The 22573-nt window shown below is 48.2% G+C and overlaps 2 protein-coding genes across 4 annotated transcripts in view; one reads left to right on the forward strand and one right to left on the reverse strand.

The window, feature by feature from the left end:
• The first annotated feature begins 17208 nt into the window (after positions 1 to 17208).
• PHLDA2 (pleckstrin homology like domain family A member 2) lies at positions 17209 to 18557 on the forward strand. The gene is made up of 2 exons (XM_009571837.2): positions 17209 to 17707; positions 18121 to 18557. The coding sequence occupies exon 1, from the start codon at positions 17304 to 17306 to the stop codon at positions 17700 to 17702; it is 399 nt and encodes a 132-aa protein (XP_009570132.1). The 5' UTR covers positions 17209 to 17303; the 3' UTR covers positions 17703 to 17707; positions 18121 to 18557.
• Positions 18558 to 20019: 1462 nt separating this feature from the next.
• The window catches only part of SLC22A18 (solute carrier family 22 member 18), a 61227-nt gene continuing 58673 nt past the window's right edge, over positions 20020 to 22573 (reverse strand). For 2 of the 3 annotated variants that reach the window (XM_009571838.2, XM_054068929.1), the window contains exon 11: positions 20020 to 20312. In XM_009571838.2, the coding sequence (XP_009570133.1) occupies positions 20125 to 20312 (188 nt within the window). In that variant the 3' untranslated portion in view covers positions 20020 to 20124. The remainder of the gene's footprint in view (positions 20313 to 22573) is intronic. The other variant, XM_054068930.1, reaches the window with a different exon arrangement.

Consider the following 22573-nt stretch of genomic DNA (forward strand, 5'->3'; position numbering starts at 1 on the left):
GTGTGAAACCACATCTGACAAGGGCAGCAGTAACAAATGGCATTTGCCCAGATGCAGACTGGCTAATGCCAATGGCAGTGGTCTGGGCACAGCAGATAGATTTGACTAGCTTTTTTTTTTTGTATTGGAATAAATTGAATCCTAGTTCCCCCATCCTGGAGAAGTACTTTCCACTACATGGTTAAACAGGAATTCTGCTACCTCGAGATAAACATCTGCAAGTGAGCACACAGAAGTAATTTATGTGCATGAGTCCTGAAAGGCTAACTTTTTAATTTTGAGAAAACGGGAAATTCCAGAACATGTAGAGCAAATGTGCCAGCATTCAGGGAGTGCAAATGAGATGAGTGTGTAATGAAGCTGCCTAGCGAGATGTTCCTCCTTGGGAAGGTGATGGGAAAGCTGAGCTGGGATCTGTTAAAGCAGAGTTAATGCCGGTTGACATCGCCAAATGGAAAACAGTTTTCGTCAAAACCTAGCTGTGCTTTTGCCATTACAGATCTAGTGATAACAGCAAAGATGAGCATTTCATGGACTTCTCTGTTCTCAGGTGGTTATTTGTAGACTGTTTACAGAAGTAACCAACGGGTACTTGGGCAGCCCAACTCTTTCCTTTAGCAGAGTATGAAGAACTGATGGGCTGGTTGTCAGAATGTCACGGCTGGACAAATCCAGGCTTGATGGTAGATACAGGGAGTGGGAGTGTGTAAAAAGGAGGTAAGAGCAATTAACTGTTGGAAAGGAAAATGCAAAAAAAAAAAATAGCACTGGTGTTTTCTGAAGATGAACAAATTGGGGGCCCAATGCAAAACTAAGGTGGGAAGTTTTAAAAATGGTGAGGTGATACCAAAATCAGGCATACATGCCTGATGACAATCACAGCAACCTGATAAACTAATGTTTTGTCTGTGGGAACACACTCTTCTGATGGAGTCTTCAAGTTTGTATCTTCTTGTTTGAGGGGGAAAAGCTCCATTTCTGGATTTGAAAGTTGAAGCAGCTGGAAGCACTCCAAGTAAGATTAATTTGGTGCATCACCTGCTCAGGCTGCAGCATGATGAATACCTTCTGAGCACCTCTGCTGTCTAGGAAGAAAGCCTTGGAGATAACAACCCCATTGCCCTGTCTGATGCAGAAACAAGTGGCAAATATTCTGCTTTCAGCTGAAAATTGGGGAAGGGGTTTGGTTGCTCAGGAGTCTTTTTGCACAGCATTAGGGTGCCTTTCTGGATGCTTGGTATTTGGGATAACTGGGAGCTTTTGGTCCAATTTCAGTATGGTCAGTTATCTGGGGTTTGCTGTCTGGTTAGGATTTGCGATAGCAAGAAAAATTTAAATGGTCTCTGTGTGTTTCCACTCTCCTGATTAACCAGGTTTTTCCTGTTTTAACATAAAAGAAACTTCTGATGAATTCATGCTTAATTAAATGCTGCCTTGATGGCAGTTCCACAAACAAATGAGGTCTCACTGAGGAAGCCAGCTCAGCACAGTGCAGTCCGGAGAAGGCCCGCACTAGGCGGGAACGTGTAAGAAGAGGTCAGACTAGTTCTGGCAAGAGGAAATTGCTTGCTCCTTGTGAGCTCTGTGATTCAGGAGTTAAGTTTAAGATGTGAGACATGCCCTGGATGCCTGATGTTACACTGAGGTAGCAGTCAACCTTCTGGACTTGCGCTTGAAATTTCCACCTTCTGCAGTATTTTAGCTTGAGCCCTTTTGGAAACAATTATAGCTCAGCCAGAAAATGGAAGAGACATCCTTGGTAGTTCAGCATATAAACCTAACTAGTGGGTTACGCAGCTAGGTGGGAGATTTGCTTCTTCTGTCGTTGGAGCATGTGTTACGTGTCCCAAAGCTTTGCCATCATTAAACTTCATCTGGTCCCATGGCTTTTTAATGTCCACCAAAGTGTGTGGCTTTTGGTAAACCATGAAGTTTACTTTGGGCTCCTGCAAGTCATTTCTTGATAGCCGGTTGTAAATGGCAATGCATAAAAAAAACCCAAAGAGGTGCTGTGTTCATGCTTCTTTATCCTCTATATTTTCTCAGGGACAGAGGCATTGATTCTGTGTCAATATAGGATCTGTTCAGGACATCTCCCCTGAAGCTGAAGTCCTTGCACTTTTTGCCATTATTGACCGTGGTTTTTCACCATGATCAGTGGGCAAACAGCTCTGTCGCTGTAGCTGTGACCTGTGCACGGAAGAACCTTCATCCTCCCTTTCCCAAACAGTTTAAGGTCATCACACTAAGAGCAGGCAGAGCTATTTTTTCCCATATGCTCATACTGCTGTCTTAAATACCTCCAGCCTCTCACAGGCCAGGGCCAGGAAGCCAAAACAGTAAATGCTGTAAGTCACTCCAGTTTGACAAGCATCCAAAAAAATTTGCAGTCTCTGTGCTGTTAATGAAGCACCGTGTGAATGAAGGCTGAGCTGTTCGCCAAGTGGCAGCTTTTGTTTCCAGACTGGCTTTTCTCTCTGCTTGTTCACTTCGCCATTACACAAGTGAAAACGCACGCTCCACCCAGCAGCGTGCTTGCCTCTTGCACAAGCCGCCTCACCATCTGTTTTTTACCGTGGGAATCCAGGCACCTTGTGAGGATGCCAAACCAGGTTAATACAACCCAGTGAGCATGAGCTCCAATTGCCAGCGCAGCTCTGTGCAGCCTCCTGGCTTGTAGAAGCCTTCCTGGTAACAGTCCTGCACTGAAAAAAAACCCATCTCCTAGCAAATTTTCCTTTCCCAAGGAAGCCAGTGTCAGTGACGCAGTGGCCTCTTGCTGACTTGCTCCTGACCCGCTGCTTGCCACAAGCATCTGCAAGTTAAACATAACCAACACTAGACTCATCCCAGATTAAGAAAAAGGCTGAGGAGAAGGGAAATGGTACAGAAAGGAATTTACTCCTTATGCAACATGATCCAAAGGAGAACATGAAGAAAAAAAACATTTACCCCTGCTTGAGACAGAAAGCCAGCAGCATAGGGTAGTGCTGGAATAGAAGGGCCATTGATCTGTTACCAATGCAAATCTTTGCACTGTGCAAATATCCCTTGTGAGCTGCTAAATTGATCCTTGTGCAAAACGAATTCACTCCAGAGGTTGAGTCCACATTTGTCCACCTTTTAGAGGTAAAGGAGGAACTTGCCTCAGTGCTTTACCATTAATGCCTATTTGACCAAGAGTGATAAGGTCAGATTTAGGAGGGGTTTGGGTTTCTTCTACCCACTCTTTTATATTTTTTTTTCATCCAGTTATCTAGTCTCTCTTCTTTTCCATGCTCCTGACTTAAGGCACATTATGAACTCTTTGATTTGCCTGGATAGAAAGAGTGCAAGAGCAGGAGGGTAGGGTACAAAATTAGTATCAGAACCACTACCAAAGAAAAATCCTGAAGTCGACGATGGGATATAACTTGTTAGAGGAATTAAAGCACTTGCATAAAGGTCATGTAGAGCTCCTGCAAACAAGTGAACAGTTCAAGGCGTTTTGATGCAGAGAAAAAACAATTAAGATATAACTGCTGCTGACATTCCCCTAAGCCATTTCATTTCTTACCGCTTCAAAAAAAGCAGGGAAAAACAAATTATGTACTTTCAATCTGAGATTTATATAGGATGAATTGTTGCTTAGCCTATGAAAAGATCAAAAAGGAGATCTTGAAGACAGATCGCCTACAAAGAATGCGGGACTGTTATTACACCTCCCCTAAAAAAACGTTAATAAGCGCAGTTCAGGTCAAAACATAGGCAAGTGCAGCGTGTGCAACAAAGTGTTCACAGGGGCTGCTTGCTCAGGCTTTTCAAAGCTGAACAGCAAGAGGGCAAATCACTGAGCTGGCATCTCAAGCAGCAATGCTGCAGCATTGCATGTGTATTTGTCTCTGCGGTTGTAGGCTTGGTAGAGCTTGTCCATCTGGAAACTCCTGCAGCCATGGAAATGGCTTGGCTTGTGTTGGGGTCTTCTAGCCAAGTAGAAGAAGGGATGGAGCCCTCCCTTCCACCACTCCTCATTTCCTCTGATGCCTTCTGGAGACCAGGGGGTTTCAGTCCCGTATCCCAGCGAGGATGAATAGGCGGCAACACCTTGTGTCATTTAGGACTGAACCTCCTGCAAACTCTTCGCTGTTACAGCTCAGGACAGCAAAAGAGGAACCCTCTGAATGCACACTGCCAACTAGCAGATAGAGGTCAGCATGGTTCCCTGGGCTGTGCAGGGGTGAAGGCCACTTGTGTGAGCACTCCTGGCCCCAGTGAAGACCCACACTGGCTTTGAAGCATCACTGAGAGATGGAAAGCAAAAGGCAGAAATGCAGGCACAAGCCCAGTGAGCCTCGGCACAGGGGTCTTCTCTGCAGGGCATGGAGGAGTCTGGTTCTCCATCCCTCCTCCGCACATGGCTCTGCCTGTGGGCACAAGGCAGGAGGAGGAGTAGTAAAAGAAGGCAGTCTGGCCTCGGTTTCCCACTGCAGTGTGTGGCAGCCTCTCCCAACACTTGGCCCAACCAGTACACAGGGGTTGTTGGGCACGAGGAACCCGACAGCACCATTTCACCTGGGGTCCGATTTCAAAGCTAACCCTGATTAAGACATTGGGTGAAGGCAAAGCAAACAGACACCGTAATTGCGGTGTGCGCTTTCTCATCTCCGTGGTGAGTTGCAAAATGTGCCGCCTCCTCTCTCGTCAGCCGGGCTTTAATTGGTTTTAATGAAGAGGCAATTAACACGATTTCAATTTCTAATTAAAGGGGGAGTGGTGCGGGGGGGGGAAAGGCTCCCCTTTGAGTGTGTTGGTGGCACCACAGGAGATCTCTGGGCATGGCATACAGTCAGGTCTGGGGAGGGTCCCCTGATGCCCCTGCCAGGTAGACAGGTCTTTGAGTGGGGCTCTGGAGTGACTAGCAGGAGCAGATTGAAGCTGTCTGCCTCCTGGTCATGCTGCTGGCGCTTTCAGATCCTGCCCCAGCACCCCTGGGCAAGCTGCAGTCAGCTTTTTTGGCGTTGGAGCCAGCACATCAAAGGGGCAGGGAACAGTTTAAAAAAAAACCCCAACCCCAAAAACCCTCTGAAGCCAAACCGAGCCCTCCCCACACACTGCACCAGCCAGAAACTCCTCCTGGATAGAATACTAGGCCGTTCTTGGCAAGAGGAGGAGCTGGTAGGATGGGATGGGTGTCTAAAAGCAAACGCAGAACAGCAATTAGAAGCTCAAAAAGTAATTCTGTTCTATTCTATTCTATTCTATTCTATTCTATTCTATTCTATTCTATTCTATTCTATTCTATGCCAAGCAGGAGGCAGCTGTGCTCTAGCAGAGAGACATCTGCCCCATGACCCTGCACAGCGTGTACCAAGGGGGGACTAACCCACCCAGCCCATATGTAGACTTTTCTTGTAGGCACTACCTTGTCTGTCTGTCTTAGTGCATGACCAGGGAGGGAAAACCAGAAGCACGTGGTAGAAATCTTCCTTGAGGAAGACTGATAACTGCTGGGGTCAAACTGCAGTCCCACAATGCCTCTGCATTTTATTGCTCCCTCTGGCAGCCGGGAAGCCTGAGCTTTGGCCTTGACTCCATCCCGTGCAATGCGGTGTCCTTTCTTCCCGTGTTTCAATGAGACATAATCGTTTTACAACTTCCTCCTGCCAGAGATAAAAAAATAATTAAGAAAGAAACCCTGGTGGTTTTGTGGCTGCACCGCACCCTGGCCAGTGCTGCTGGGCTTGCCCTTGATGGCAGTGGCTGGCAAGGGCAGGTGGCCCTGGACCACCGGGATGCCAGCCGCAGGCAAGCTGGCCGGGTGGCCACTGCATCGCTGAGCAGCAGAGCACCGGGCTGGGGCAGGCAGGGAGGTGGTGCTGCCGCCCAGCCAGAGCTGCTCATGGGCATGTGGCTCCAGGGAAGTAAAGGGAAAGAAGGGAAGGGGAAAGGGAAAAAAAAAAAAAAAAAAAAAAAGAGAAAGCAAGGTCCAAAGTCTCTCTGCGCAAGGATTGGTTCACCTGCTCGGCAAATATAGCTGGGTCTGGATGGCGAGCTGCTGCGTGGGAGGGCTGAGTCATCCCCCTGCTGCCAAGCAGCTGCCCCAGCCCTGCACCGAATGGGAGAACAAGGTTGCCTTTAACCAAAGCGGAGTGAAACCTGCTTGTCTAAATGCCTGGATGGGAGCAACATGCAAGAACTGGGCTGGGTTCAGTGGTCAGCACTAAGCCAGCAGCCTCCTCCCTTTGAAGCTCGAGGCTGAGATCCCACTATAGGCTCCCTGCCAGTGCCCCACAAACACAAACCTCCTCCCTGTCTTCCTGCTCTCTTTGCCCCAGGGTCCCAGTCACTCAACAAAAGCTCATCAGCCTCAACACCCATGGTGATAGCTGATCACAGCCTGGGTTTTTGGAGGGGACTTTTTTGCCATGACCCACAACTAATGGATCTCCCAGGGATGTGCAGTCCCACCCCTGCAGAGATGGCTACATCCCCATCTTAGTGCCCAATTTTCTTACGAGGAGGCCTTCTCCCTTTCTCGTCTCATTGCTTCAGATAAGAAGTCACTTATGATTCAAGATGACTTGTGGCAACTGCTTGTGGGAGATTAAAATAAAACCAGCCTCCTGCATTTCAGGATGCGGAATAAAGCGTTGTGTATTAACAGTGCTGAGCAGCTGCCCTTCCCTTAGGGCAGCCACCTGCTCCTCCTCCTTGTCCTTGTCCTCATCCTCATCCGTTCGCAGCCACCACCTGTGGCTGGCACGCTGGTGTAGCTAAGGATAGACAAGTGGGTCCTGCGCTACCACCTTCGTACCCTATGTGCACAGGGTTGGTCTCTGTGTATGCAATGCATATGTACACATAAATGAATAGCCTTAGGGAGAAGGCATGGCTGTAAGAAACGGGGAAAATCTAAAATCTCCCCGCACTGCCCGTCGTGGTGGCAGGGCAAGGTGGTGATTCACTGTGCACACACCACACCTGGGAGACCATCTCCTGTGTGGCAACACCTCCTGTGGGGCCATGGCACTGCCAAGCATCCCACTCCAAACTGGGGACCTCCCTTCCTTCAGTGGAAATCACCTGAAGTCCCCAGCACCACACAGCTAGGCAGCATGTCTGAGCGCCCCCATTCTTGAACTGGGGGGCAGTGGGGGGATGAGCTGCCTAGTGGGACTAGGACACCAGGAGGTGCCTTTTAGGGGTTGGGAAAGATGAGGTGACTTTGGCCATCCAAGACCTTGGTCACCTGGTGATGGCCTGTGGCGTAAATAAGAGAGGATTTTTAATTTTAGTTAGTAATTATGCCAATGCAATCGCCATTCAGTACTGATCGGGTAAAGCAAACTGTCCCATGGCACTACTCTAAGACATTTGCTTTCCATTGCGAAAGGAGCAGCTGAAGCAGTGAGCGAGGCACTGCAGGGCGATAAGCAATTGGATGTCCGTGGCTAAAGGGGATTTCTGGGTGCAGGTGTGGTTGTGCTCCTCCCAACCTGGTCAACACTTAGGAGCTTTCCCATGGTGGAGGCAACCAGCCCTGGATGTGTGAGTAAAGCAGAACCAGCTGTGAGTCACCAAAGATAAAGGTCAAGCGCCTTCTCTTATCAGCCATGGGCTGTGCAAGCAAAGGAGGCTGGGCTGTGGGCTGGGACCGCTGCACAGAAAAGTGCTCAGAGGGCAGCCAGAGTGAAGAATCCCAGCACCGAGGTGTCCACCTGAGGAACAAGCCCAGGTGATGCTAGGGACAACCGCCTGGCTTTCTTCTTCCATCACCCATTTTCCAGCAACATCTGATGATGATGGGTTTTGGTGGTGCTGGGAGCTGAGCAGTGCTGATAAGAGAAGGCGCTTGACCTTTATCTTAAATAAGTCATAAGTGGTGAAGCACCTGCACAGCTCCACACAGGTGCTTCAGAATTGTCACACATTGCTAGAGTGGCTGCAAATAAGTCCTATCTGAAGAGGAAGGCTAATATCAGGGAATGAGTGATCCTGGCAGTGGCCAGGGAAACGACAAGTGCTGCTGCATTCCTCCTTTGTGGTCAGGGGAGGAGAAGGAAGAGGGACTCGCTGAAATCAAATATCTTTCCTTCTGCTCTCACATAGCTTTGCATTTCAGGTTCTCACAAGAAAAGCTAAGAATGGAGAGGTGCCTGTGTGAGCCCAAGAGGCTTTTAGAAAAACCTTGTCAATGAAACTGGGCTGGCAGAGTCCATGTCAGAAATTCCAGCCTTGTTTGCCACTATTCTGGGCAAATGCATGGTTTGCTATTTCTGTCCACTGGTTTTCTTTCTTACAAAGCATGCATGTTATCAGATGTGTATCTCCCTTCTGGAGCTGCCCTGACTGTGGCCCTGCCAACCACTTGCAGCTTTCACTGCAGCCCCAGATCTTGCGGTTCTGGTGAAGGGTTTCCAATTACGGAAAATGCGTTCGGCTTTGTAACTTTGACCCCTGCTCTAGTAAGGCTGGAAGAATGACTTAGTCATCCCGGCCACCTGCCAAGGCATTTAACTCATTTTGCTCCATTTGGAGGTTATTTTCTGGCTCCAAAGTCTGGCCAGCCAGCAGGAGTCAATGCTTCAAATACAGTCAATAAATAAATTGAGGAAACAAGGAGTTTAAAGTGTTTTACCCCTGCTGTAGCAACCTCTCTAGCTACTGCTGCTCCAGAAAAGCTCAAACCAACTCATCCTGGGAAAGTAAAAGCCAGTCAGTGTTACCTGTCTTTGCTTACAGAAAGGAACCTTCTTCTAAATGACACCAGTAATTTGGGGTTAATACCTAAGATTTTAGGACACTTTGCCCACAAATCACCCTGTGATTATACCACAGTAAGGACATTTCCATGTTTTAAACTATTATTACACAGCATTAGGAGGGGGTTACAGTGAGCTAACAGAGGGGATGCACAGGGGAAAGGGTGGGTGCCAGGCTCCTGTGGAAACCACCCCAGGCAAAGCAGTGGGAGACCTCAGCCAGGTGATACACCTCTGCCTCCTCCAATTCCCCACGTGTGCTGTGGCTGCTCCCACCTATATCATGTAGTGACTTCAATCTGGGCACCGGCTGCCCTGCCTCCAGGAAAATTTGTGTTTTACTCTTCCCTGGGGAGCAAAGCCTGGCCAAGGTTACGTGCCAAGCACTCTCATTTCCTCCCCTTAACTGCCTCCCTGCTTTATCACAAACTTTCTCACTTCACCTTTTTTTTTTCCACTCATAAAGGCTACAGTCACTCCTGCCTCCAGCAGCACCAGCACAGGCTGCCCACTGGGTCACAGGGCTACCAGGCTCATCCCATCTCCAAAATTTCTGGCTTCTGCTTTCTGTACAAAACATGCAAAGGTTGCTGCAAACCTGCTTCTCGCTACCACTGAACAGCGGTTTCTTTAGCAGACTAGAAAAAAAAAATCAAATCCTCCTCTTTTTATGACTTGGCATTTCCCTTTCCAACCTCCTGGTTAAGCTGAGCAGCTTGGAGACTGTGAGGAGGAGCATAACGGCATAATTGATGCTCACTTCATTCCTCAGACCAGCCTGAGTTACGGTGGAACTGCTGGGCTTGGCCCTGGGATCCAAGGCCAGGACACGCTTTGAGTTACTTATTGCAAATATTTGCCGAGGTGGGGCTGGGACTTCAAATATGAGGCAGTGTGAGTAATCAGCAGGAAAAAAAGAATTTGGCTTTTGCATATTATCCCCATTAGCAAATATTAGGTAGGGAACCATGGAGCAAGTGAGCTGCCGTTATCCCTCACTGTATGACATAAAAGGCAAAGGACTGGTACGAAATGGATGGCAACTGGAGTTTACATGCAACAAATTCTACAGCTCAGGGCTGCTGAACCCACCCTATTCCCTTTTATTTGGTGGATGCAGTGTGGAAATAAATCAGCAACAGATTAGATTTGGGGTAGTCAATCAAAGGTGGAAAAATACACATTGCTGATTCTCCTTTTTATCCTATAGTTTTAGGGTTATTGTTTCCTCTCTCGTCTATTTTTATTTTTCTTTTTATTTCATTGAAGCACCTGAACCTGAAGCACTGAGAGCATTATTTATTTTACATTTCATCCACTGTATCAGGCACTCATTTTCCTCCAGCCTTCCCAGGCACTGTCAGTGAGGCCATGTGACGTCTCAGCTCCCACTGGCAGAGAGCTGGACACAGGGTGTGTTTAGGGGAGGGTGTTTAGGGGGAGCAGCAGGGAAATCATAGCAGATAAAGACAATGAGAACATTTGCAAGGAGGCAGAAATGGAATGATGGCACCAAAGAAATGCCTTCCTTCACACCTGCCACAATGCAGTGTCCCAGATTCAGAAAGAAAAATTGGCAACAAAAGGATGATGTGAAATATGACATCAGTGTTACGGTCTGTCCTCCTGCACATGACGGCTGCCCAGGAGGGAAGCTCCCTTCCAGTTCCTCCGTGCAGCTCAGCTCTGGTCACTGCTGGGAATGATGCGCTGAAGGGTTTTGTTTGTGATGGCTCTCCAGCTCACTTGAAGGCAGGAAACACCAAATCTGGACAGTAGTATGACCTCATCTTCCTCCTCAGTCCCCCAAGTTTCCTGATGTTGTGGTTATGTGTTCCTGTGAGGCTGGTCAGTGTTTACTCTTAAAGTTTACAGACTGTTCTAAAAAGGCAAAAAGGAGAAAGCAAGACCAGGAGGATGCATGAAGCAGGGGGCGCAATCATCAGCTGGTGGGACGGGATGGTGGGACACGCACCATGCTGATGCCAGGCAGTGCAGACCAGTGATGCACTCAGATGTGACACAGGACATCTCTCACATACGTACTCACCAGTGCTGGACCTGCTGGATGCTCCATGCATAGACAAAACTGGGGAAAAGATGGTTAACAGCCACTTTACTGATCTCTTCAGATTTCAAAAGGCCAAGTTATCTGGAGGGGTGACCTTCAGTTCAGCATGTGGTGTTAGCATGTTACTACAAAGCCTGACCCTTCATAATCACCAATAGACGTTATTGCTGTAGCACACTAGGTTAAAAGCCTGGGCAGTAGCAGACAGGCAATGTCAGGCTGAATGGCATGAGCGGTAATCACTGGGTACTTCCTATGCAAGGAGCACATCAGAGTCAGTCAGGGCTGAGGTCTCAGACAGATATCACAAATATTTGTCTTGAACAGACTCAGTTCGGGAAATCAGATGGTTTGGAGGGTAGATGTCCTGTCATTTTAAAATCATGAGCTGTAGCCTAAACCGTCTCCTAAGCTCATCAGACATGAAAAAAATCTTCATGGTGTTCAAAGGGGCCAGTAAATAACCATATAGTTCAGGGTGACACTTGATTAACTGCTGCTCTTCTCCTGCTCTCAGCAGAAGTCTTTATTAAAGGGGAAGTACTGAGCCATCATGTATCCCACAGCAGCCATGTGATGGGGCTTTCTCTTCCCCTCTGACATAAGGCTTAGGGTATTCATGGATCCCCCTGTGATGTTCAGCAAGCTGCTTTGTGAAGACAAGCATGAGAACAGGCTAAATCCAAGTCTGCCAGTGCTTAGACAGCAGCCCTGGACCAAACCCAGCCTGTTGGGTCAACACCATCCTTGCCTGTGTGAGGATGCATTTGGGCACCTCCAAGCAGGGAGCCAAGCCATGCCTTGCTATGCACAGACCTTGCAGCAACTTTCACCTGTTTTAATTCTGCTATATGGGCTTGAAATTGGGCAAAGAGACTTAAAGATTCATATCAGTGGCAGATGGGGGCAGTTCACAAGACCAACAGCTCAATAGACCATATAACACAAGCCTCTTTTTTTCCCTTTTATTTTTTTTTTTAAACAAAACTAAACATCTACATGATGTCCAGGAGATACTACACGCACAGTGATGCACAGGCTGCTGGGGAAAGACAGAGAAAAACACACACACCACTCCCCAATTTTTAATCCCAGTATTGAAATTAGGTGCCTGTGGTCTTTATCTGGCTGTGTCCTTCAGAGCAGAACCAAGGACTGCCTTACTGGAAATGACATCTTTTTTTCCCCCAGCCCCTCACGCCTGCTCCATGACTGTCTGCAGCAGTTTACAACATGTAATGGTAACACACTGAATCAGTGGGATGAGACAATTTAAGCTGCTTAAGAAAAAAAAAGAGTCTTAGTCAGATAAATATTAGTAAATTGAGCAAGCAGGGCTACGTAACATTGCTGATTAATGCCTGGCTTACGTAGGGTACACAAAAAATTCTCACAGATTGAGCAAAGATGCTTCCGCTGCTGCCCTTGTTTAAATTAACCCCAAAGCTCCAGCATTGCTGCATTTCATTTGCTGTAGTCATTAAACCAACAGCCTTGGTGCCTTCATCTCCCTGGCTGAGACCTTTCTAAGTGAGCTGCCACTAGAAGAAGAGTTTCTTCACTTGAACCGGGCCATCTTGGAGGGAAGGCCATCACAGAGAGAGGCTCCCTCTGTGGTCATGAAAAGACCTGAACACCCACAAAGTGAGACTGATCCCCTTCACAAGGGTCTCCATCCTGGCCAACTGCCCCGATGGGCTCCACGTCCCTCCAGGAGGTCCTGCTTGCAGAGGATGGGCACCCACCACCTCACTAGAGAAGTTTGGGGGAACCCAATGACACCAGTTCCTCCCAGGACATTTCTGAAGGAGAATGATAAGGAACTATAAACAAAAACCTTCCTAGAGATATTCTGGAGTAGTCTAATTAAAAATAACAAAAAAGAAAAACAAAAAAAAAAAAACAAAAGCTTTTTAGGGAGTATGAAAATGTGAAAACATTTAAAAAACAACAACAGTGAAAAGCATGAAAAAACTGCTGCTCCTGACAACCTTTATCCCGTAGCCCACACCCCTGGCTTATGGCTATTTAGGAGGTTTTTGAGTACCAGTTTCCTAGGAGACCTGGTGGTCACTATACTGAGCTCTCACCATATGCTCCTGTGGATGCACCTGGGCCCTGGTATAAACTTGGAGGGCAACAATTTACAGTGCAATGTTTCTCTGTTACTAATCGACTTCAGCTAGCAGGAATACAATGTCAAGCACGCAAACCAGCTTCTTTTCCCTACAGATTTCATGTTTTAGCCATTATAATAAAATAAGTCATATGATCACGAGTCTCCATTTTCCTCTGCTGCTGAGACGCCAGCATAACAACAGCAAAATTAGGAGTTCTTCTCCAGGGACAGACTCCTCGGTGGAGATGCACATCTCTGAGATTACAGAGTGACAACAGGAATAAAAATATGATGGCAGTGGGAACAGTGGTACCCTGCAATGGACGATACCAACACTGGGAGCTCCCACATCTCCTTGGCGGGAGATGCAGCATTGGAATCAGCCAGAAACTTTGGCAGGATAAATGCACTGCTAAAACCTGAAGGAAAGCTAGCAGGTGATGCCAATGGGCATGCGGGGAGAGACACAGAGGAGGTAAATCTCCAACTCCCCATTTTTTTCGCATTTTTCCTCACTGTGAGCCCCACCCATCCTCGGCCTTGACCTCAGCCAGGCGGCCTCTCCTGGGAGCTCCTCGTGGCTGCTGTGCTGCGTTACCATGACTCATGTAGCTAAGGCAACCCAGTGTTGCCAGCAGCAGAGTAGATGACGCTCAGACTCTGAAACGATGATCAAATCCCTTTGCTGGAGCAGGTACTCACTTAAGGAACATGTGCCGTGGCAGAGCCAGGCTGCAAAAGCTGGTGCTGCCAGCCCATACATTGAGAATGAGTGTGGCCATCCCATAACCACAGAAAAAAATGCTATGCACAACACACACAACCAGATGGATATACAAGCTTCCCTGGGCGGCGTCCCAGTGCTATTGCCTTTTCCTGGGAGAGGGCTGAAGCCACAATTTAGAGCCAAATTGCCATGTAGGCTGCTAAAAACACCCTCACTAGAACACAAATTCCTTTGGGGTGAAGCAGAGAGTGGTACCAGCATCCCTGGTGAGCACAGGAAGAGGAAGAAAGCCATGTGCAATGAGGCTCCGGTGAACGAACATCAGTGTAGTTCCAGTCACCTTCCCCCGGTTAACCCTCCCCACTGCACTACTTTCCCCCACTTTCTAAGAAGAAAGACAAGTTCCTAAATTTTCACATTCCTGCAGATTTCTCTTATTCTGGGGTAATGAAGGGCTGGTGCCTGATGGACATTTTAATGGCAGCCACAGTGGCTGAATTTGGCATCTTGCTCATTCCTGAGGCAAAGGCATGGTGATGGGGTGGGTCCCAAGACAAAAATATCTTTTCTCTTTTTCTTCCTGCTGTGTTCAGAACACAAACAAACCAAACTAAACCCAAACTAAAGTCAGTGACAGGTCTCTCTCAGCCACCAGCCCCAGCTCAGACTTGCCAGGCAGAGACAGCAGCAGTCACCTGAACTGCCATCAACCAGAGCTCCTGTTAGCTAAAGCAGGGTCTGTGGTCCTTAATTACCAAAGCCACCCACTACCTACACACCCTCTAACCGCCCTTTGACGCTTGTCCTGTGCTTGTCCCAAGCTTCAGTGGCAGGGTACAGTGCAAGCCTCCATCACATTGCTTCCTCCTCAGGCACTGGAGATTAAATTACCACTTTGCTGTCAACTCCTTCACCTTGTCAGTGCCTCACCTAGGTTATTATTTAAAAAAATAAGGCAATATACATACTTTTTTCTTTTTTTTCCAGCAAAGGTAGTGCTAGACACTTGTAACGGTAGTGACCAGCTACCACAATATACACTAGGATTAGGGCTGCACCACTTACTTCGAAGCAATTGCAGTGTCTGCCAGGTCAAACAACTCCGAGCTCCTCGAAACTCTCCATTCTTCTAGGAGATTGCCCATGATTCCACTTTGCTGTCCAGTTTGGGTTCAATTAGAGTCATCCTTTCCTTCCTGTCTGTCTCAGGAAGGGTAAATATGCTTTAAAACATGATTTATGGATTTTTTGCATGGTCACAATGCCAAAGGCCTAATATTACCATATGGTAATGCACTGAACTTTCCTTTTATGTGGTTGTCCGCTTAAGAAGCCTGTGCTATGTAAAAAAGGGGAATGTTCCTACAAGGGATGTGCATTGGAAACTAGGCCCCCAGTTCTGCAGGAACCTACCTTTTTCTATACCATGAGCACTTTTTTTATGTTTTTTTTTCTCCTAATTTCTACTTTTCTAGCAGTTTTCTAATTTGGCTAGTGCTAAGAGAAGTTGGCTGTGGTGACAGCTGGGGGAGGTATTGAAATGCTCAAAATGATAGATAAATGCATAAGAAAAATTATTCAGATGAAAGTAAAAGGAGAAAGCCAGAGCCCAAAGTGTGCTGCTGACCCCGCATCCACAGATGCGAGTTTCATTTAAATGCAAATTCAAGTTTTTTTGCTGGACTTTTTGAAGCAAGGTGTACACAAACATGCCATGTCCTGCAGCCTTTCCACACCAGGAGCCTTCCTCCAGATGTTCCTGGTATGCTCCTGTGTTGCTGACTTGGTTTTTTTTGTCTTTTTGAAGTGGTGTCTCATTTCCTGTGCACAAAGACCATTCCCTGCTGTATTTTGGAGCCCAATTAAAAATATCATAATGATTTCTGCTTAAGATGGAGCTCTGCTCCTGCCTGGCTCCAGCTCCCTTATTCTCATGGGGTCTTTAAGGCAGGAACTTGCTGTTTTACAAATCAGACAAGCATTTGTCCAGAAAATGTAGATGTGCAGCTTGATAGTCAAACAAAGCAAATTAAATCACACTAAAAAGTGAGCTACAGTGTTAGCTTTCAAGGAAAAGCCTGCAGCTCTTCACACTGTGGCACAGCCACATGCACGACCTGCAGCCACGCCCCCACCCCCACAAGAAGCCACGGCCAGCGTGGTCTCTTGGCTCAGCCAAACCATTCCTGGCTCATTCATAAACCCCAAGAGCATTGCACAGACCCCACCTTTGTTCCGTCCCTCCCTACAGATGTGCATGCTGCCATGAATTATCAAAGAGTGGCCGTCTACTCCAGCCGATGAGTGATTTGCAGCGGAAACGAGTTTGGCTGTAGCTCTGATTTGTTCCTTGGAATAGGCTCCTGATCCAGCGGAAGTCATTGGGAATGTTGCCAAGCTCTTCAAAGAGGCCAAGCTTTGCTTTGTAAACTCACCTCTGGGGTTTGGCTTACAAACACCTGTAAAGGTGTCGGTCATTCAAGAAAGATGATGGGGGGGAACAGGGCTCAAAGTCTAAAGGGTGACGCTGTACAAAGTGCATAACTGAGCAAATACTGCTTTGAAAATGGTGTGAAGAAGTTCATTGAGCACAGCCCTGCCCTAGGCTGCAGCATCGAAGCGATGGCTGGGAAGCTGGATGAGCCTTGTCAACTGTTGTAAAAGAGTGACAGAATGAATGGCTTACAAGGGGAAGGGCTTGCACGTGCTTCTCAAATATCACTTCCAACTACCACAGACTTTATGGATTTCCCTGTGGTGTTGACCACTGGCCAGACTGTAATGAATTATGGTGCCTTCCCTGGGAGGAGGGAGTGGGCTGGGGGGGGGAGGAATAAAATGGAATAAACCTGGTGATTACAGGGGACAACAAAAAAGGTAAGGGTGTCAGTGTTAACGCAAAACTGGAGAGGTGCCTTGAGGAAAGGATGCAGGAAGGGCTGATGATGATGGCGCAGAGCTAGTTGGATGCAGGGCTTCAAATGAAGCTGGTGGGCTTGACCGCTCCTGGCTGAGTCTCTTAGAGCAACCAGGGGCTGGGGCTCAAACCAGATGTCCGGGGAAGGGGCAGCAGCCCACCACAAGCAGAGCTCACTCTCCTGTGTGTCAGGTGGGGACGATGCCAGGGCAGATCCAACGTGGCAGAGGTACCAGAGACCGGGACCATAGGGACGTGGTTTTAGGAGCATGGAGCGTCCCAGGTGGAGACGGTGCCAGGGCAGATCCAGTGTGGCAAACACCCCAGAGCCCGGGACCACGGGGACGCGGTTTGGGGAGCGCTGCCCGTCCCAGCGCGGCTCTGACACGCGACAAGGCGTGATGGGGCTGCTCTGGGTCACAGCAGCCGCCCCCCTGCGCAGAGGGCACGCTCGGGGCAGAGCCGCGGTGCCCTCCCGGGGTGCCCCCGGCAGCAGCAGCCCCGGCAGCCCCGGGCCGCACCCCCCCCCCACCGGGGCGGAGCAGCACCCATCGCCCCCGGGCGGGGAGCGCGGCCAGGGGCGGGCCGGGGCGGGCCGGGCTCCGGGGGAGGCACCGGAAGGCGCCCGGCGCTGATTCATTGCAATAAATTGTTCCCGTCGCGGCAGGGCTCGGTCATCGCCTGCCGAGCCGGAGCCGGAGCCGCCGCAAGAGCCGCAGCGAGGGAGGATGAAGATGCAAGCCGAGGTGATCCGCGAGGGCGAGCTGGAGAAGCGGAGCGACAGCCTTTTCCAGCTGTGGAAGAAGAAGCTGGTGGTGCTGACCAAGGACAGCCTCAGCCTCTTCCCCGACGGGCACAAGCGGGCCAAGGGCAAGGAGCTGGGCTTCGGCTCCATCCTCAAGGTGGACTGCGTGGAGCGCACGGGCAAGTACATCTACTTCACCATCGTCACCAAGGACCGCAAGGAGATTGACTTTCGGTGCCCGGACCAGAGCTGCTGGAACGCCTCCATCACCATGGCCCTCATTGACTTCCAGAACAAGCGGGCGATCCAGGACTTCAAGAGCCGCCAGGAGATGGAACAGGCGGCGGGTACCCAGGAGCGGCGGCTGGCCCGGGCGCCCTGAGCCCGGTGAGTGTCCCCCCCTCCTGCCCGGGCTTTGAATGGGGTTCACGTGTTTTCTTTTAATTATTCCCTTGCCTCCTTCTGTACCTGCTTTGGGGAATGAGGGTGGGATTGGCCGGGGTTCCGCTGCCCATTGGGTGCCCGGCCGCACCCCGAAACCGCTGCATCGGGAGTTTCGGGACGCACAGCCCCGTTCCTGAGGCAGCACTGGGGATTTCTGGTAGGATTCGGGCTTAGGCAAGGCACTGGGATTGTGGCTGTTAGGTGGGGAAATAAGAAATGGTATTTGGCAGCGATTTCACTTAAAGTACAATATCTGTGAACTTAAAAGCTGAACGCTTGCTGTCCCACTAAAGCCCCTGTTCCACCCTCCCTCCCACTGTTGGTTTAACTAACCTGCTTTCTCTTGCTGTCTTTAGAGCATACCACTGGATGAAAAACCAGATCAAGTGTCTTGGACTGAAATGGGACAGGGTACCAATGAAGGAAAGCGAAGAAGAGAGCTGGAAACAGCTTGGTTTTCTCCAAGCCTGTTGAGGCTGCTGAGCAAAGAGCCCCGAGCTTTGCCTGAGATGCATTTAAAGAAAAACCAAAGACTTTTCGTAAAGGACTTCTAGCGAAGCGTCCACGTGTTTTGAGAGGCGCAGCTTTGTGAACGATTATCTTCTATTTATGAGACAAGAAGAAGAGTCAACACTGACTGGTGGTGTTAAACACAATTTAAATTATTTCTAGTATCTATATTTGTATTTATTTTGATGAATGTCTTTCAGCAGTTACTGGTCTTAATATTGCTTTTGCATTAATATGTCCATTCCAAATAAATTACTTGAAATGTTCATTTTTTATTACTATACTCTGGACTGCAGTAACTTTTATTGATGCTTATTTGTGGAGCAGGCGGTGGTGTAGTGGCTTAAAAAGACGGTAAACTCGGCTTTTTGGCGCCTTGAATTGGGTAGCTGGAGACAGAGGAAGCCCAGGTAACCCATTTGCATTTGACCTCTTCTCCTGACCAGAGAGGGAAAGTGTGTTGAGGTCCATTTCTAGTCAGTGGTGGAAATAGAAAACCCTACCACAACTTCAGTAAGTGCTGCTTTTGAACCGCTTTCCCATATAATCGAGTAATGGCAGCTACAGAAGGTGCAAGAGCTCCCTGTGCTGTCTGCTAATGCCTCACATCCTTCCCCTGCTCCCTGTAGCTTAGTGCTATGCTAAGGCAAAAAAAAAGGATTTTTAATTTTGGTGCTTTATGGGATTTCTCTGCTTTGCAAGAAAATAGGCTGAACTCCGCAGAGGTGGAGGAAGTGGAGAAAGTGAGGTGTCTAGATCAAGTTCAATTTCAACAGGATAACCAGGAATAATGGAGATAATCTTTTTCCGATAGCACTCGGACCAGGAAGCTTGGAGAAAAAAGCAGCTGTTTTTTTTTTCTGTGTGGTTTGGGTTTTTTTGTGGTGTTTGGTTTTTTTTTTGAAACTGCTGTAGTTTACCTTGTGAGGCTCAGTTATGACTTACTACCCTGGGCTTCCTTGAGAGCAGTGCTGCAGCACATGAGTCAGCTCTGGCAGTCAGGATTAGGAGCTTAGTAGGCAAAGTACTCGCTGTTAATGCTCCAATTCTGGTAGTTTCTATCATGTGATTTCCCCCTTCCCAATATCAGTGCAATTCTTGCAGGAGAATTCATACTAGGGAAAGTTGCAAAGTGTGTAATTACAAGTAGCCTGTAGTAAGAACAAGAGAGGCTTAGTACAGGGAGGAAAAAAAAAACTGGAAAGGGGGTTGTCCCCCACTTCTAGAATCAACTGTGCACTGCAAGTATGCTACATCAGGGCTTTGCATCCTCCTTGCGTGCTGCTGCCAGTTATGCTGCTGCTGCTGACTGGGCTCAGGGAGAGGCAGAGTTGCACATGACTGAGCTGTGAATGTAGTAAACTTTTGGCCACAGCATTCAAAAGCCTTTGGACTCAATTCCTCTCTAGCACAAGAAAGCCAGAAGTGTATTTAATGCAGCAAGGTGACACTTGAAAATAGATGTGTTTTACCTCAATTTTCCTTGGTACCAGTGTAGGCACTCTGAAATAAAAAGCCAAACCAGAGCAGAAGCACTGGCTTCTAATCCCCTTAGTTTTGGTGAATCTAAGCAGGAATGCTGCCTGACAACAGCTGAGGATCTAGAGCTATTGCATGCAATGACAGCTACTGCTGCAGGGGGGGAACCTGATATCTCCCAGGGTCCCATGGACACCAGCTGCTACAGTGCAGTTTCAAGGTCTTTGTAAACTGATCAGTCCCTTACTCTAGATGCAAAGGCAAGGTATTGTTCAAATGGTTTTATTCGGGGTTTATAGAATCGAAAATAAAACCCAAGAACATCTTTATTTTTATGGAAAATGTAAGTGAGTTACATTCTTACTACTGAATTATTGGCTTTTTACCTCTCTTAGTGGTATTTTACTCTTTAAGAGGTAAATAAACAAACCTATATTGACAAATAATTGTAAATAGCCAAAGGATGAGACTCCAAATTGTTTGTATAAAACTCCACCAATGGTTGGGCCCACTGTCCGGGTCAAGGGTTGCACGGAGGCACAAATCCCAAGCATGGTACCTAGGGGAGACAGGAGAGAGATGCAGATGTCAGGGTGCGGGCAACTCTTGCTATGGAAAAAAGCAGGCAAGATCTCCTTCATCCCTGATGGTGTTCCCCCACAGTAGTAGCAAATCCCTTTGAAAAATCTTTTGCATTAATTTATAGAAGTCCAATTAGGGTTCGTTAAGGCCAAGGACTCCTGGAGGCATAGAGACTAGTTTCCACCATGAGCCAGCTCAACTCTTTACTGAGCAGTCTGGACAACTGTAATGCTGCCCGAGAGGCAAGCCAGTCCTCACTGCTGCCTTCACCGGGTCCAAGGATGTCTTTGGCCCCAGAAGACAGTTCTAAACATTGCACTCAGCAGGACTGGTTAACTACCGCATGGGAGAGGTAATTTCTAGGGTCATGTTTAAGACTTCCAAGCAAATCACAAAGCTTCTTGCAACATCATAATTGCCCAAGTGGGCCCCATCCCACCCAAGCTGCGATTGCCATTTATTCTCTAGCATGGGACAGAGGAACAACTCTTGAGGGCTTAGCAGGAGTGAGAGGCTTAGGTCTAACTAGATCTTTAAGAATAAATAAATAAAACCACAGATAAAGACTGAACCCCTTTGAGATACTTCTCCACCCCCCTGCAAAAGAACGGATATTTCAATTTGGATGGAAATGTAAGCCCTTCACCTGGCTGGGCCGGTTCCCCCTCCAGCAGTTCTCCCATTTGCATTGTTAACAGGAACCCAGCGGACAGGGAAGCACCTCCAGTTTGGCAAAGGCAGGTTTTTTTTCCACATGCAGACAGATGGCTAGGACATCCCATAGGATACAAAGATGACCCCCATGCAGCTGGTGCACTCTTTGCCCTGTGGTCTTCATGCAGGACAGCTATCACGCTACGGGGAGCAAAAAATACCCAACTAGCTAGAAAATCCTTAGCCCCGCAACACTGGTAGGAAGGACAAGCTGGTAGCATATGCAAGAAGCTTGTGCCCTGCTCTGAAATGATTAAAATTACTTTTTTTTTTTTAAAATATGAGTATGATTATTTGAGCTGTTGGGATCAATTTTCCACCAAGACATGCATTGAGGCATTGTTGCTAGACAAGGCCAACAGCATCCAGGAAGGAGGATGCTGTCACACATGTAAGAAAAGGTGGAGCTGAGTGCGATTTTTCACATGGGTAGCCATGGGGAAATGATCCTTTGCTCTCAGAGAGAAGAGGCAGCCAGGTGTTCATGTAACATCGGCCAGTGATTGCTGGGCTTTTATCAGCATGCTTAAAATACTTGTGCAATGAGCCCAAGCCAAAGGCGTAGCCATGCAGAGAGGGAAATCTCCCAGGAAGTGCTGCTGAGCACTCCTCCCGTGCATGGGAACACAAAGGCTATGGGTGGGACCTTGCCTTGACCCTTTGCCAATGGGAACCATCCCACAACCACCAAACTCTCTGGACAGGTTTTGCAATTATTTTTTCCCCTCCAGGTGTTTGAATTAAACTAATTACTATGTGCAATTGCCAAACTGGCTCTTAGGATTGAGGAAGCACTTTTTTCCTTTCCTTTTTTTTGGGGGGGCAGAAACTGACCTTCTTAAAAAGCCACGCTCTCCCTCTGTGCTTCTTCAACATGTTGCAGAGAAAGATAATTTTTATTTAATGAGGTTAAATTAGATCACTCATGTCAGACACCCTCGAGCTTTGGGACACTGTAAATCTCAGCTCTACAGTGTGGCCCAAGCTCTGTTGCAAATCCACGCATGTGATGGATCTAATCTAAGGAAAGACCTTTAACTGGGACAAGTCATCATGTCAACAGAAGAGTTCCTGTGTCACTTTGTCCAGCTCTGCCAAAGCACATGCTTACCTTCTTCATCATGGCTATCCCACTTACTGAACCTTCACAGCCCTTTTTTCCTCCCGCCACAGCTTTTTTTCCCCCTTTTCCCATACCTGCCATGACCTGTCCCAGTGCCTATCCTCCTCTCCTGCCTCATGCCTCCTCTCCTCCCACAGATTTGGGTGCTGGCAGCTCCCCAAGATGGGCGGCTCCATCCCTCCTCCCACCCTCCGCTGTGCTGGGGCACCCTAGCTTACCCTCCTTTCCAACTCACATCCTGTTGCCATGCTCAGATGATGGTGCTGGCCTAGATCAGCCACATGCCCGTGGGGCAATCATGGGGCCTAGTTTAGCTATTAAGTCATCGCTGCCAGCAGCCACATTCAAACCAGCAAAGCCCAAGCAAAGCTTGGGGGGTTCAATGATCTGAGCCTCGCCTG

Source organism: Cuculus canorus, chromosome 5, assembly GCF_017976375.1.
Source record: "Cuculus canorus isolate bCucCan1 chromosome 5, bCucCan1.pri, whole genome shotgun sequence".
Classification (NCBI taxonomy): domain Eukaryota; kingdom Metazoa; phylum Chordata; class Aves; order Cuculiformes; family Cuculidae; genus Cuculus; species Cuculus canorus.